Consider the following 12,539-nt stretch of genomic DNA (forward strand, 5'->3'; position numbering starts at 1 on the left):
CAGGCCTAGGCGTCGCACTGTCACGGAAATGTCACAAAATTAGATTTTCCTTACACCGCCACGGCCTCGGCACCCCAGGCGGTCCCGGTGCGGCTCCTCTGGGCTCAAACATGAGCAGAGCCTGCAGGCAATGGGAGGCACGGGCAGCTCCTGGTGGTGTGCTCATTCACTCCAAATTCAGGGAGAGAAACATAGCGGGAGCTGGGGCTGCTGCAAGCCCGGAAGGGCGCAGGGCTGCAGAGCCAGCCCTCGGTCCGCCCAGGGCCGCGGGGCTCTGCTGTGGCTGGGCTTTTGCTGCCCCGAGCGCTCCAGGAGGGCACCTGCCCTCAGCTGTCCTGCAGCAGGGGCCGCCGTTTTCATCTAACACTGCATCCTGGCAAGGCCCCGCAGCGTCTGTGCTGCTCTCCATTTCACTCAGAGGGCCAAAGCCCGGTTTAGTGTCACAGCGAGTTTCCCACTGGTGCATCGTGCTGCGACATGGCTGTCTTAATGCCCTGGGAGAAGCACCCCTTGCCCAAAGCCGAACACAAGCTGCACAGTGCCCTGAGGGAGATTTCTCTTCCCACGGGGAGTTAACACTGTTAAGTGCCAACCAACTGCTTCTCTGAAGCACTGACTCCGCTGTACAGCTGGGTGCCTGGCTGTTTTCTCGCAGCAGAGAAGCAGAGTGCTCTCACCCGCACAGGGGTTTTCTGGGGAGCCTTCAGGACGGTAAGGCAGGGATAGCCAACGGCTCCTCACAGCCCTGCTGCCGCAGCGGTTCTGGCTTATTTGGGTCCAGTGGATTTTGGCACAGTGTTAACTTTTCATTTTATTCATTTCCCTAACCCTGGAAGAAACCAATCCAACCACGCGTGGGCTGCTCCCCTAATGCCACAGCGAGCCCTCGCCGCTGGGTTTCTAACTTCCGGCCTCCCCGGAGCAGGACAGGCTTGCCTGCTCCCTCCTGTGGAGACCTTTTCCTCAGTGGAGGGCAGGGCACGGCGGGTGGCGTCGTCCGACCCGCGCGGATGCCGCAGTTTGGGTGAAAAAAACTCAACAACATGAAGACGGAAAATTAGCTGCTGCAGGGCGGTGCGGAGGGGACACGCGGCAACCCGCCGCCAGCCCCCCCGAGACGCGCCCGACAGCCCTACTCTGCGCATGCGCCACCGCCTGCCGGCCTGGCCCAATGGCAGGACGCGTTGTTGAGGGGTGACGGGAAGAAGGCGTTGTTGAGGCACCGCCCCTTCCCTTTTGCTGCCGGACCGCCACCGCGAGCGCACGTCCCAGGTCTGTCTCCTGCGCCGCCGTCGCCTCCTCCCAAGTAAGCGCGCGGTGGCCCCTTCGCCCCACTCCGCGGGAATGGGCCCCCCCGGCGCTCCCCCTCCCGCCCATGGCCGCTAGCGGGGCCTGGGCGAGACCACTTCGGGCGGGAGGAAATGGCGGCCATGTGCTCTCCCGGCGTGGGCCTGGGCCTGCAGAGAGACGGGACAGGCTTAGGCGAACGCCACGGGGAGCCGGGGCGGGAATGCCGGCCGGAGGCGAGGAGGTGTTCGTAATGCCACAGTGCCGCTTTCCTCGGGGAGGGATGTGCGATGCCGGCAGCCTTAGGCCGGGCGGGCTGCTCGGGCCTTAGGGCAGTAGTGCCTCGGAGCCCGGCGCAGGGCGGGAGCCGCTGGGCCTTTGCGGTGTTCACCGGGCTGCCTTGTGCCGGGCCCCGTGCTGGCACGAGACCGGTACGCGGCCTTGTGTGTCATGGGTTTTCTTTTAAAAGAAGAGAAACAATTATAGTCGGGAGGGTGAGGCTTGTTTCCCCCAGTGAAGGAATAAACTTTCTCCGAACACGTAAATAAATAAATCACTAGCACTGAAGTTCCAATTCTCTTGTTTTACAGGATGCGTTACGTCGCAGCTTACCTTCTAGCGGTCCTTGGTGGCAATGAGTCTCCCACGTCAAAGGACTTGAAAAAGATCCTCGACAGCGTTGGCATTGAGACAGATGATGAACGGATGAACAAGGTGGCATTGTCTCTTAATTCTAGCTGGTCACATCGCAGTCAGCATCAGACATTGGAGGTGTTTCCTTGCCTTCAGTGTTTCTTTAGTTGCCTTGTTATTGGTCTAGTCTTATCTTGTTCAGACATTACATGTGATTTCTAAAACTACTTAACTAATCAGAACTATTTTTACAACTTTTTTGTATAAGTCTGGCTTTCTTATTTAACACCTGTGTTCCGCAAAGATCTCTGTCAGTTGTTGCTGACTTCTGACTGTTCAATATAATAATTTTCAATGGGATGGTGGCTACAGATGAGGATGTATTGAAAATAAGTTCTGTTCTGATATAATGTATAGTTTGCACTTAAAGTTTAATTTTGGCTTTTGGTCAGTATTCATGCAAAGCTAACACTTTAGTAATATTCAGTAAAAAATTCTTACTATTTTTAGTAATATTCAGTAAAAAACTCTTATTTAGTGTAGTGCAAAGAAGCATTTGTTCCTCCACCCAGAAACATAGGCAAACTATAACATTGGCATTAAAGATATTCAATAATAATATGTAGGAAGATTTTGGAAATTAATGCTGACGTGGTTGTGTTGAAAAGCAGGCTTTTTAAGAACAGAGTACCTTAATTAGAATGTTTTTTGTAATATAATAGACTTTCGGCCTTGTGGACTTAAAAATAAATTGTCTTGGGGGGGGGGGGGGAAATGTCTTATCACCTGACCCATACTTGAATGTGGAGTGTTTTCAGAGAGGTGGAAGAAAAAACAAGTTACTTTCCCAGCTGGAGACAGTGTTTTACCATAGGCCCAACCAAATGATGGGTTGACTGAGCCAACAGCATCCTTATTATGGTTTTGGATGTTGATTTGAACTCGTGGTGCTACCGGTTAAACTCCAGGTCTTTCAGCTTTGGCTTGTTTACATTTAATACCTTCATAAATTAGTTGTTTTCTCTGATCCTCCAATACCCAGAAGGCTACTCTGGAATTTGTTTTGGTCATGATTAATCTTTTTCTATTTGCACTGGCTGTGTCTTACGCCAGTATAAATCTAGTGAAGTCTTAAAAACATCTTCCTTTTGGATGAAGCAAGCACACAGGTGTGGTATTTCACAGATCACATGCTCTGTGTAAGCAGGAGGTGCCTGTTGAAAGACACAATTTGATTAAAGTCCTTTGGCTTTGTTCACTGCAGTGTTCAGCACTGGTTCTTGGTAGCAGGGACTCACCAGTGTGAGTGGCATTCCCTCTTAGTGCTTGCTTGCTTGAGCAGTTTTTGGGTTTACGTCTTGCTTTCCTCATCCCTGGTTATACAACAATGGTAGTAAAATTGAAGTTAGGACTCTCTGTTCCAGTGCAAGGATACAATAGCCGGCTTGGCTATGACATTTGGTAACGCTAGGAACAGGACACTGTGGGTTTTGGTCTAGGGCCCAGTGCTTCAGAGCCTCCCAGTGGGTATTAAGCAAGATATGTTAACAGTCCCTCAGTGACTAACAAACCATTAGTGGGGTTTCCTAATTGGCTCCACAACATCTGTGTATCCTTTCTGCGAGGTCCTTGGATTCATTATGAATTTATTGTAACAGATTTCATGAAAAAGCTTTCACAGAAAAGTATGAAAGACTTAGCTGAAGTTTTTGTTTCAATGTCCTGTTCCCTCCACTGAGAAATAAGGAGTGTTGGGGCTATATAGGTCGCTGGATGGAGGCATTGTACATGATGATTAATCAGTAATTGTTTAAATGTAGCTTATACTTTTGCTGTTTTGAAACTATTAACATTCTAAACTTAATTTACATAGGTTATTAGTGAGCTGAATGGAAAAAACATCGAGGATGTCATTGCTCAGGGTAAGTACAGTCTTCAAGTGTCACAGATAGTTGCCTCTGTTACTTTGGTAACTCAGACCTGGGAGTGTAGAATTGCTGCCAATTCCCTAATTATTCATCAGTTTAGCTTTGCGGTTGAGGACTTCTATGTTGGATTTTGGCTGAAATGACTGAAACCAGGTCCATTCTAATTCCCTGCAGGTTGGTGCCAGTACCTGCTGGGTTTCGCTTGTGGACCACATTAAACTGGAAAACTTAAGCATGTATGAGCTTACTGGTAGTCTGCTCGTGACATAGTTTTCTGGACATGTTGATCAGAGCAAATGATTAGCTGTCCTTCAGGTTCCCTGGGAGATTTTTTCCTTTGCATTTACACACTTGTATGCACCAATTATGTAAAACTGGAAGAACAAACTGTTAAAGGTAAATAAGTGTCAATTCACATTAAGGCTGTGATTAATGGAAGCCTCTCCAGTACACATCTCTTCTAGAGGTCCCCAAGTCTGGCATTTCCTTTTCTCTAAGATAGAACTGAGTGCTGACTTCTGTAGAAGCTTGTGCTCTTACCTGCTGGCTCTTACTAAAGCTGAAACTTTTAACATTAATTGACTGGGTCATAGGGCTGAAATAAAGCAGACCTGAGGTAGTGCAAATGTTCCTAATTCTTTTTTTATTTTATTTTATTTTTTGCAAGTGCATAGGCACAAGGGAACTTTTAGGTGTATATTTGCTTAAAGGTTGCCTGGCCTAGCCGTTACAAGCTGTTACTTGGACATTTTTATCCGTGTGCTCTGAAGACCTAAGAGAGCCATTATGCATGTGCTTAAAACGCACTTAGTCTCTTTCTGTAATGCTTTTTCTTTAAATAAATTGTTGCCTAGAACATACTGACATGCATAGGAAACATGTTTGTTTACTTGGCTAGTTAATTAGAGCTTGAAGTAACAGGGAATTATTTAGAAACTGATTCCCAGAAATTGGAATACAGGCAAACATACTGTGTACGCGACCTCTGAATGCCAAGGGAGCCTTGGTATGTGAAAGGCAGATGCCAGAGAACTAGCTAGCTTTCCAAAGACAAGCATAAATCAGAAGTCAGTTTGTTAATCTCAAAGGAGATGTAATACGTTCATAGGATGCTGGAGAATTTGTTTAAAATGCTCTACTCTTTGCCATAAATACATCTTTCCCCCACCCCCTTCTCTCCTGTGTGATCCAGTCATGCCCTCACAGTTCTCTATACTGTTTTTAAAAAAAAAAGGGGGGGGGGAAGAAGTCAGTGCTGCCTATATATTATTTTTGAGGTATATTGAAATTCCCAAGTTTTGGGCTGTTACATTGTATCCAGAAAACATAGGGGGTTTCTGTATGTATAAAATCAGATGTGCTTGACACTATTTTTATATGACACTTTTTGGAATCAAAATAGGGGACTTCATGTACAGAAGAAAACTTACTAATAATGTGCTGTTTGTGTTCTCAGGAAAGCCTTTGTGGATCCTAAACTCTTGAGGTTTTTTTCATAGAATAGTTTATACTTATCATGGGTGCAGCCTCTTGTTCCTTTCAGCTAGTAGTGACAGATCCAGTCCATGAGACACACTTTTTTCTGCACTCTCATTTCTCTTCACCTTACCTCTGTGCTTCCAGTGAACATTTAAATAATTTCTCTTCTGTCCTGCTCAGGTAATGGAAAACTTGCCAGCATGCCAGCTGGGGGAGCTGTGGCAGTCTCTGCTGGAGGGGGCTCTGCTGCTCCTGCTGCAGCTGCTGCCCCTGCTGCCGGTGAGTATGGGTAGAGAGGCATTGTTACAGGACAGCTCCATTTTTCTCTGTTAAAATCTTAACAGTCGAGTCTGAATTTCAAGGCTTTTCCACTTTGGCAATTCACTATGTGATTGAAGTGTAAACTGAACAGTTACTTTCCCTTTGGGCAATCGGAAACATTTGCTTGTTATCCAACTTAAAATTGGTCTGGCTTAGAACCAAGAATCAGACAGACTTCACTGCGTAAAGCACATCCCTTCAATAGTGGTGTCTGTGTCGCCTTGGTGTTTATGTTTGGCTATTGAAAGGGAATGAGGTGAACCAAGGAGGCTGAAATACCAATAGTACGGAAGCTGAGAACACAAAAATGTGTGTCTTGAAAATCTGGGGTGCAAAAAATGTAAATACTGACCATGGCTTGGTCATCTTTTTCCCCTTCAGCTGAGGAGAAGAAAGAAGAGAAGAAGGAGGAATCTGAAGAATCTGATGATGACATGGGTTTCGGCCTGTTTGATTAATTATTTGTTATAGAGAAATTATTAAAATTCTTTGTTTTAAATATTTTTTGAGTTTATTATTATAACCATACAAGTGCTATTGTATTCAGACAGCTCTGACAAAGCTTTGATTCCTACCTGTCTGAAACAGATGTGTGAATTTTATGGCAAGCTGTGGGACTCAGCTCTCTTAAAGTACTTGGGAAATGGCTAAGCTTGTGTGAACCTGGATGCTTGCTTTGACACTCCTGTTTTTTTAAATAGTATGTGGAAGCTGAATCTACCTGATACTAACTTAAGTTGACCTTCTCTGTACTATTTTGCCATCCCAGTTACTCAGGAGTCTCATCTATTCAGCAATAAAAGGACTTTATTTTTTGGGATCTGTTTAATCAATTCCAAAATGTGAAACTGAATGGACAGCAGGTCTGAATTAGTCCAGAAACATTATCATTTCAGAGCTAGCTACAGTAACTGGGTTTTTAAATATCTAAAAGCACCAATTTCATCACTGTGTCAGATTTCCAGGATCTAGGGACAGCACCAATAAAATGCTTGACTATACTTGGATTTTATGTTACATCCATATGTTAACATAGAATCTATAACAACAACAAAAAAAAACCAACTGAAACTGCATCCAGCTGTTCATGGGACACTGAGATCAATGCAAAGATGCTCTTCATAGTGAATGGCTGTTCTGGGGGTAGCTGAACTATCAGGTTGTGAATCACCTTGATCTGGACAAAAATAAACTATTTTATGAGGAGAATTGTGTTTTTGGAGAACTGAAACTAATTGCTGGTGTACCTAGAAGAACATACCAGCTTGGGAGGATGGTAAATTTTGCTTTTGTAAAGTGTGTTCTGCTTGGAGATGGTTCTGACAGGCAATATACCCTGACTTCTGTGGTGGTCTTTGGCTGTCACTGTAAGTAGGTGGAGTACAGGTAGCATGTGATCTTCCCATGCCAGGTCTCCGCAGGTACTGTCAGAGGTGTCCTGGAGCAAGCTACACTGAAGCTCTTCTAGCAGTTGTTTTGGGAAAAAAAAAAAGCATGAGATGATACAGCTGTGTTGGTTATGAGTCATTGGACAAAGCATGGCAAATACTTCTGAGAGGAGAGATGGGTGAAATCCAAGTAGGAAAAGCTATCTCCCTGTGGTGTACTGAGAAAATGACCATTACTTCACAGTAGCCAAGGGAGAGAGCAGTTGAAAGATCCTCAGACCTCAAAATGGCCATAATTTAAGCAACTAACCCTTGCTGCCCTTCTGTGCCTTCTGCAAGAAAGTTCTAGGAGGAAACAGCGCCAATACCTTTCATCTACTTTTGTCTTGAGTCCTAGCATGGTGATCTTTGTGGTAGCTCTAGTTCTCTGTCAGACTGGTAATGGCTGTGGTTTGGCACTGGAATGGGTGCGGGTATAGCTGTGTTTCTTTCCTTGCTCATTTCTCCGTTTCAGATCACTGGAAGAGAGGTTCTTGAATGTGGTTTTACTGAGAGGTAACCTCCACACACACCCTGCAATATTGCCTTGCTTGGAACTGCAAGAGCAAAGTCAATGTTTTCACAGGAGGGAACTGTGCTGTTACACCACTCAGCAGGGTTTATTCCACACACAAAGGAATTTGTTTCAGTGGCACTGAGGTATTGCATGAGTTTTGCTGTGCCCAGGCCTGTGGGATGAGACTGAAACCTGTGGTGCCAGCTGCTGCTGGCTACTGCAATACAGCTACATTCATCTAACCTAACATTTCTTCCCCCTATTTTTATTTATCTTCTCCCTATGACCTGTAAAACCTTGAGTTATGGACCTGATCCTGTGCTGGGTGTCCTCTTACGACCTTTAAAATCCTTCCTGAAAGTGCATCATTTTGATGAAAACTGTCGCTCAATCTGCTTTGAGAAAGAGGAGGACAGCTTATTTGGTAAAGTGTTCAGAGAAGAAACTTTTGGGGGCAGCTCTCAGAGAAAGCACTGAAAATACAGCATTTGTTACATTGCCACAGGGAACCAACATATTTTACATAACCACCCTGTAGGTATTCCTTGTGAAGATCAGGGGACAGATCCAAGATTTCTCACAGATCTTACGGAATTTGCTAAAACCTCTGCATGGTGAACATTTCTTCCAAATGCAAAATCAAAGCATTTTACGCTGTCTTCCCCTGTACCTCTTTACAAATCAGTTGTCACCTGATGGATTTGTACATGAGCAGTGATGTGCCTGGAAGTCTGATGCAGACTTGTTTTGTACTCTGGATGGAGTTTGCCACTCTCGGTTCTGCTGACCTCAATGAGCTTCAGCTCTGAAGGAGTTGGGATCCCTGCTCCTGCTATGTGGATGCTGTTCTGAATTTTCAAGTGTCACTGATGCCTTTTAGACTTAGCAATGATTTCCAAAGGCAAGGGCAGCGGTGGGGTGGATGCGTTGGGTCTGTCCCCTTGCAGAATCAATTTTAGCTAGAACAGATTTTTCCTGACTTCTTCATAAAGAAAGGCTCAAAGGCATTAAAGGAAAGGATAATCTCGTGCGTGGAGATTACACTGGTAACTGATCATTACTAAATTGACGGTAGGGGAGAGTGATTTAGTCATAGGCCTGATGTTGAAACACGCGAGCTGTCCTCACCGGGACACAAATGCTGCGCCATCTCAAATCAGCTCTGACTGAAAATCATTCCTTACAAACACCATGGGGCAGGGAGAGTGACATGACATCTTCACTACTTGGAAAGCAGGGAGAACGTCCTGGACACTACTGGAAAGTAATAAGCAATGGCTCCCTGGGGCCACTGTCAAATCAACTGGTTTCACTCTTACTACTAAGGCCCAATTTTGCAAGCTGTTACATGCAGGCAGCCCTGCTAAACTCAGGTTTGACTTACGTAGGACAGAGGTATCTGTAGTAGCTTTACGAGAAGGAAAATTCAGTGCCAAGGGAGCAGGACAAAGGGACTGCTCCATTGCCTCAGGAGATGCTCCTATGAAGCAAGTCCCGAGTGTTTGCCATGGAATTGTCTGATACATGCAAACATCACAGGTAAGGAAAAGACATCAAAGTCAGGCTTTCCAGCAATGTTAACAGCACTCAGGTTGGCCGCCATGACCAGTACCCCAGTCTTGCTGACTACAGGCAACGATACTAAAGTAGCTTGCTGAAGACAACAATATAACAAACTGTCTCTTAGCTTCCATTTAAAATTAATTTCCATTGGCTGCCAATAATCAAGGTTTTACCTGAAAAAAGAGATTGTTTGCTTGTACATTATTATCCCATATATACTAACTGCTTGCCATTCATTAGACTAGAAAACAAATGTAACAGGGAAGTTGCGTGAGAACCTGTCTCAGTGGCATCACAACACGTAAGTGCACAAGTGAACTTGCAGTGTTCTGATAGGAGTTTGATACATATGAACAGCTGCCATGTAAATCTTGCTGACTTGGTTTATTGCAGGATTATGAGCAATTCAGGATTATGGCAGTACTTTCTTACTGAGGAGAAAAAGATTAGTTTGGAGGGATAATTCATTTGTGAGAAAAACACAGTTGTTTGCCAGCCTGCTAGTACCAGTACCCAGGCAGCACTCTGCTAGAGATTACTGTTCACATGGTTTATTTCATTAACCTGTTTCAAAAGGGCAGTATTAACCTCCTCAAATAGGTAACCTAGAGGGCCAAGGCAGAGTGATGTAAACAACTCAGGATGAGAATGCTGTTGAGAAATCAAGTGAAACTAACCAGCACTGTCACAGCATTGTTGTTTCTATTTTCCAGACATAGTAGGAACCTTAAGGTTTGTGAAATGCTGAAAAAAAAAAGAGGAAGCAGCATTGGCTCAAGGAAGAAGCTGTTCTTGTGGTTACAAGTGTTAGGGAGGTATCTGCAAACAAGGTTCAGTGTTCAGTTTTGCCACAGATTTCTGCTAAAGTCACAGCCCATTGGCTAGTGCTTCTGCAGCAGTAGAACAATCCCTGTTCTGGAAAATACAAGACACAATGTTTTCTTTGGGTTTGGCTACATGGAAATACCTTTCCATGTCACCAGAAGCATAGGGTGAAAGCACTATGATTGTCTTGGTGTTAAGGGCCTTTAAGAGGGTCAAAGCTCAGGTGTGCCAACACTCACCTCTTCAGGTGGAGGAGATGAGGGCTGACAAGGGTTATGTAACCATATCAAACATAAAGGAGGAAGGAAATTACAAAAGCAAGTAGAGGTATGAGAGGAAGAGAAAGAAGGGTGGGTACATGGCATAAAGAGAGGACTTGAGGTAAGTGAGGTTAATTCTTTAGGTGCTCCAGGATGGAGCTAATGTGTGTCAGCAGTACTTCCTGGCAGCTAGGTGAGGTAGTGGGCTCCAGGGTAGGACCTGGAAGAAAAATAAGCTTGGACTCCTGCCTGTCTGATGGAAGGAAAGTGCAAACATTTAATGACAAAGCACTCTGTCTGTAGAGGCTGGAGTATGAGGCCTAAGTTGAGCTCAAATATTGGATTTATACAAGGGTTTCCTGCTGAGTTTGGTTGTTTCAGTCAGCTGACCATGAGGCAGTAGACTGCTGTTTTTAGAACCTGGATGGCCTCTCTGTGAGAGGGGTACTAGCCTCCCTTGTATTCTTTGAAAGGATGTTTGGAGTGGAAGGAACAGGACAGGGGGTACTTGGATGACCTCCACTAACATAATTGGTGAAATTCCTGTGAGGTGGAAGGCCTAGCTGTGCTTAGTCTGAGAGCTGTTAAGGACAGGTATAATGGTGTCCCAAATAAGAAACTTCTGACTGGTTATAAGAAAACTAATGCAAATAGATTTACATCAAGATGAATTAAGGAGGGTTTTGTGGTTTGTGGTTTTTTTTTTTTAACTTTGCTAGAAAGTGCTTTTGTCCTATGTTGATTCTAATAAAAAACTACTTATGCTTTTTGTTTTGTAACCCCCAAACCTCTTTCCTGCTGATCTTGATTCCTTGCTTTCATTTGAGCAGCTGCTTCTCTTGCTATGCTGATCCATTTGCTGTCCCTGTAAACTTTCACACTTATCTAATTGTTTGAATCACTATAGTCTGTATTGTTTATGACCAGGGCATCTTTCTGGCTTCTGAAATCTATTTTGAGCTTCTAATAGCACTGGCCTCTCACCTAGTGCTGTTCTGTGTTGAGCTGATATGCCATGGGCTTGCCTTTGTAGGAACTTGTGCAGAAGCACTACTGAAAATTGCACTTGCCCTGACCAAAGGTGTTTCAGTGAGCTTAGAGGCATGTAGATAAAACTGTTGAGAGGGTTAGCAAAGGTAAGCAATAGTGTGTGTTTTGGTGAGTTTAGGGGCAGAGAAAGCTGTTGAGAGGGTTTGCCTTTCTTTCTGTTCTTGTGCTGAGCCTTGCCTCCCTCTGGGTCCCCAGCTTTTTATGACAGGGGAAAGCTTTTTCCTTCCTCTTCTGTTTCTTGCCCATCTCCTGAAAAACAAAGGAGTGTACTTGCAGGAAACTCCAAGAAATTGGAGCAGAAGCCTCCAAGAACCAGCGTGTTTTGTGGGGGCAAGACAGGCTGCTGCCCCGGTACACAGCAAGGTTTGGTGTGCTGCGAGGAGCCGTAATCTCCTTTTCCCTTTCTCCTCGAAGGGACTGGCTTAGCCTCTGCCTCTTAAGGCAGGCGCCGTAGCTCAACAGGCGGAGAATAGCCGCAATGCCCACGGGGACAGGCCTCCCTGGGCTGAGAGAGGGGGTTCACCGGAGGAAGGGTTGGAAGGAGGAGCCGGGTGCTTCCCGCCCAAGGCCGTGGCTAGCTGCCACCGCCCCTCAGCTCGGCCCCTCCGCAAGCCGAGGGCGGGCCCGAAGGCCGGGTTACCACATATAAGCTCGGCGGCTGCCACCAGCAACCCAGCGGTAAACTCCGCCGTCCTACCGGCTCCGTTCTTCGGCAGCAGCATCTCCAGACTCTCGTCCTCCGGGCCGCCCGCCCAGGGAAGGTGTGACGTGAGAGGAGACCTGTGGCTTCCCCTCCGCGTCGCGGCTGCTTCTTCCTTCGCCGCCCCGCCTTCAGCGGGGCGCGGAGGCCATGTTCCCCTTGGACTCCACCTGGAATATCTCCTTCGCCGGCTGCGGCTTCCTGGGGGTCTACCACATCGGGGTAGCCAGCTGCCTGCAGGAACATGCCCCCTTCCTCGTCGCCAACGCCAGGAAGGTCTACGGCGCCTCAGCCGGGGCGCTCACCGCCACCGCCCTCGTCAGCGGCGCCTGCCTTGGTAAGCGCGGACAGGGCGCGGAGCCCTCGGCACCGGCCGGCCTGAGGTTCCGGCGCTGCCACAGCGAGGCCAGCCGGCTGCCAGAGCCGAGCGCTCCTTCGGGTCTTCCCTTCGTTGTTACTAATTTTTTAATTACAGCAGCGGTGGGGGTGGTGGAAATCACGCTCCACCTTCCTCCTCATTCTTCCTAAATGCGTGCGGCGCTTTGTTTT

The 12,539-nt window shown here is 46.4% G+C and overlaps 2 protein-coding genes and 1 non-coding gene across 3 annotated transcripts in view; all 3 read left to right on the forward strand.

Annotated features, from left to right (window-relative positions):
• Nucleotides 1-1,158: 1,158 nt before the first annotated feature.
• RPLP2 (ribosomal protein lateral stalk subunit P2) lies at nucleotides 1,159-6,147 on the forward strand. The gene is made up of 5 exons (XM_075754854.1): nucleotides 1,159-1,306; nucleotides 1,878-2,001; nucleotides 3,794-3,842; nucleotides 5,508-5,606; nucleotides 6,030-6,147. Exons 2-5 carry the CDS (start codon nucleotides 1,879-1,881, stop codon nucleotides 6,104-6,106), a joined length of 348 nt encoding a protein of 115 aa, XP_075610969.1. The 5' UTR covers nucleotides 1,159-1,306; nucleotide 1,878; the 3' UTR covers nucleotides 6,107-6,147.
• On the forward strand, nucleotides 4,000-4,132 carry LOC142602219 (small nucleolar RNA SNORA52). Its single transcript, XR_012835899.1, has one exon. It is a non-coding gene; the product is annotated as a small nucleolar RNA SNORA52 (small nucleolar RNA).
• Nucleotides 6,148-11,817: 5,670 nt separating the features above from the next.
• The window catches only part of PNPLA2 (patatin like domain 2, triacylglycerol lipase), a 30,243-nt gene continuing 29,521 nt past the window's right edge, over nucleotides 11,818-12,539 (forward strand). Inside the window, exon 1 of the mRNA XM_075754855.1 lies at nucleotides 11,818-12,327. Within this exon, the coding sequence (XP_075610970.1) occupies nucleotides 12,141-12,327 (187 nt within the window). The 5' untranslated portion in view covers nucleotides 11,818-12,140. The remainder of the gene's footprint in view (nucleotides 12,328-12,539) is intronic.

Source organism: Balearica regulorum, chromosome 5, assembly GCF_011004875.1.
Source record: "Balearica regulorum gibbericeps isolate bBalReg1 chromosome 5, bBalReg1.pri, whole genome shotgun sequence".
In the NCBI taxonomy this organism is placed as follows: Eukaryota; Metazoa; Chordata; class Aves; order Gruiformes; family Gruidae; genus Balearica; species Balearica regulorum.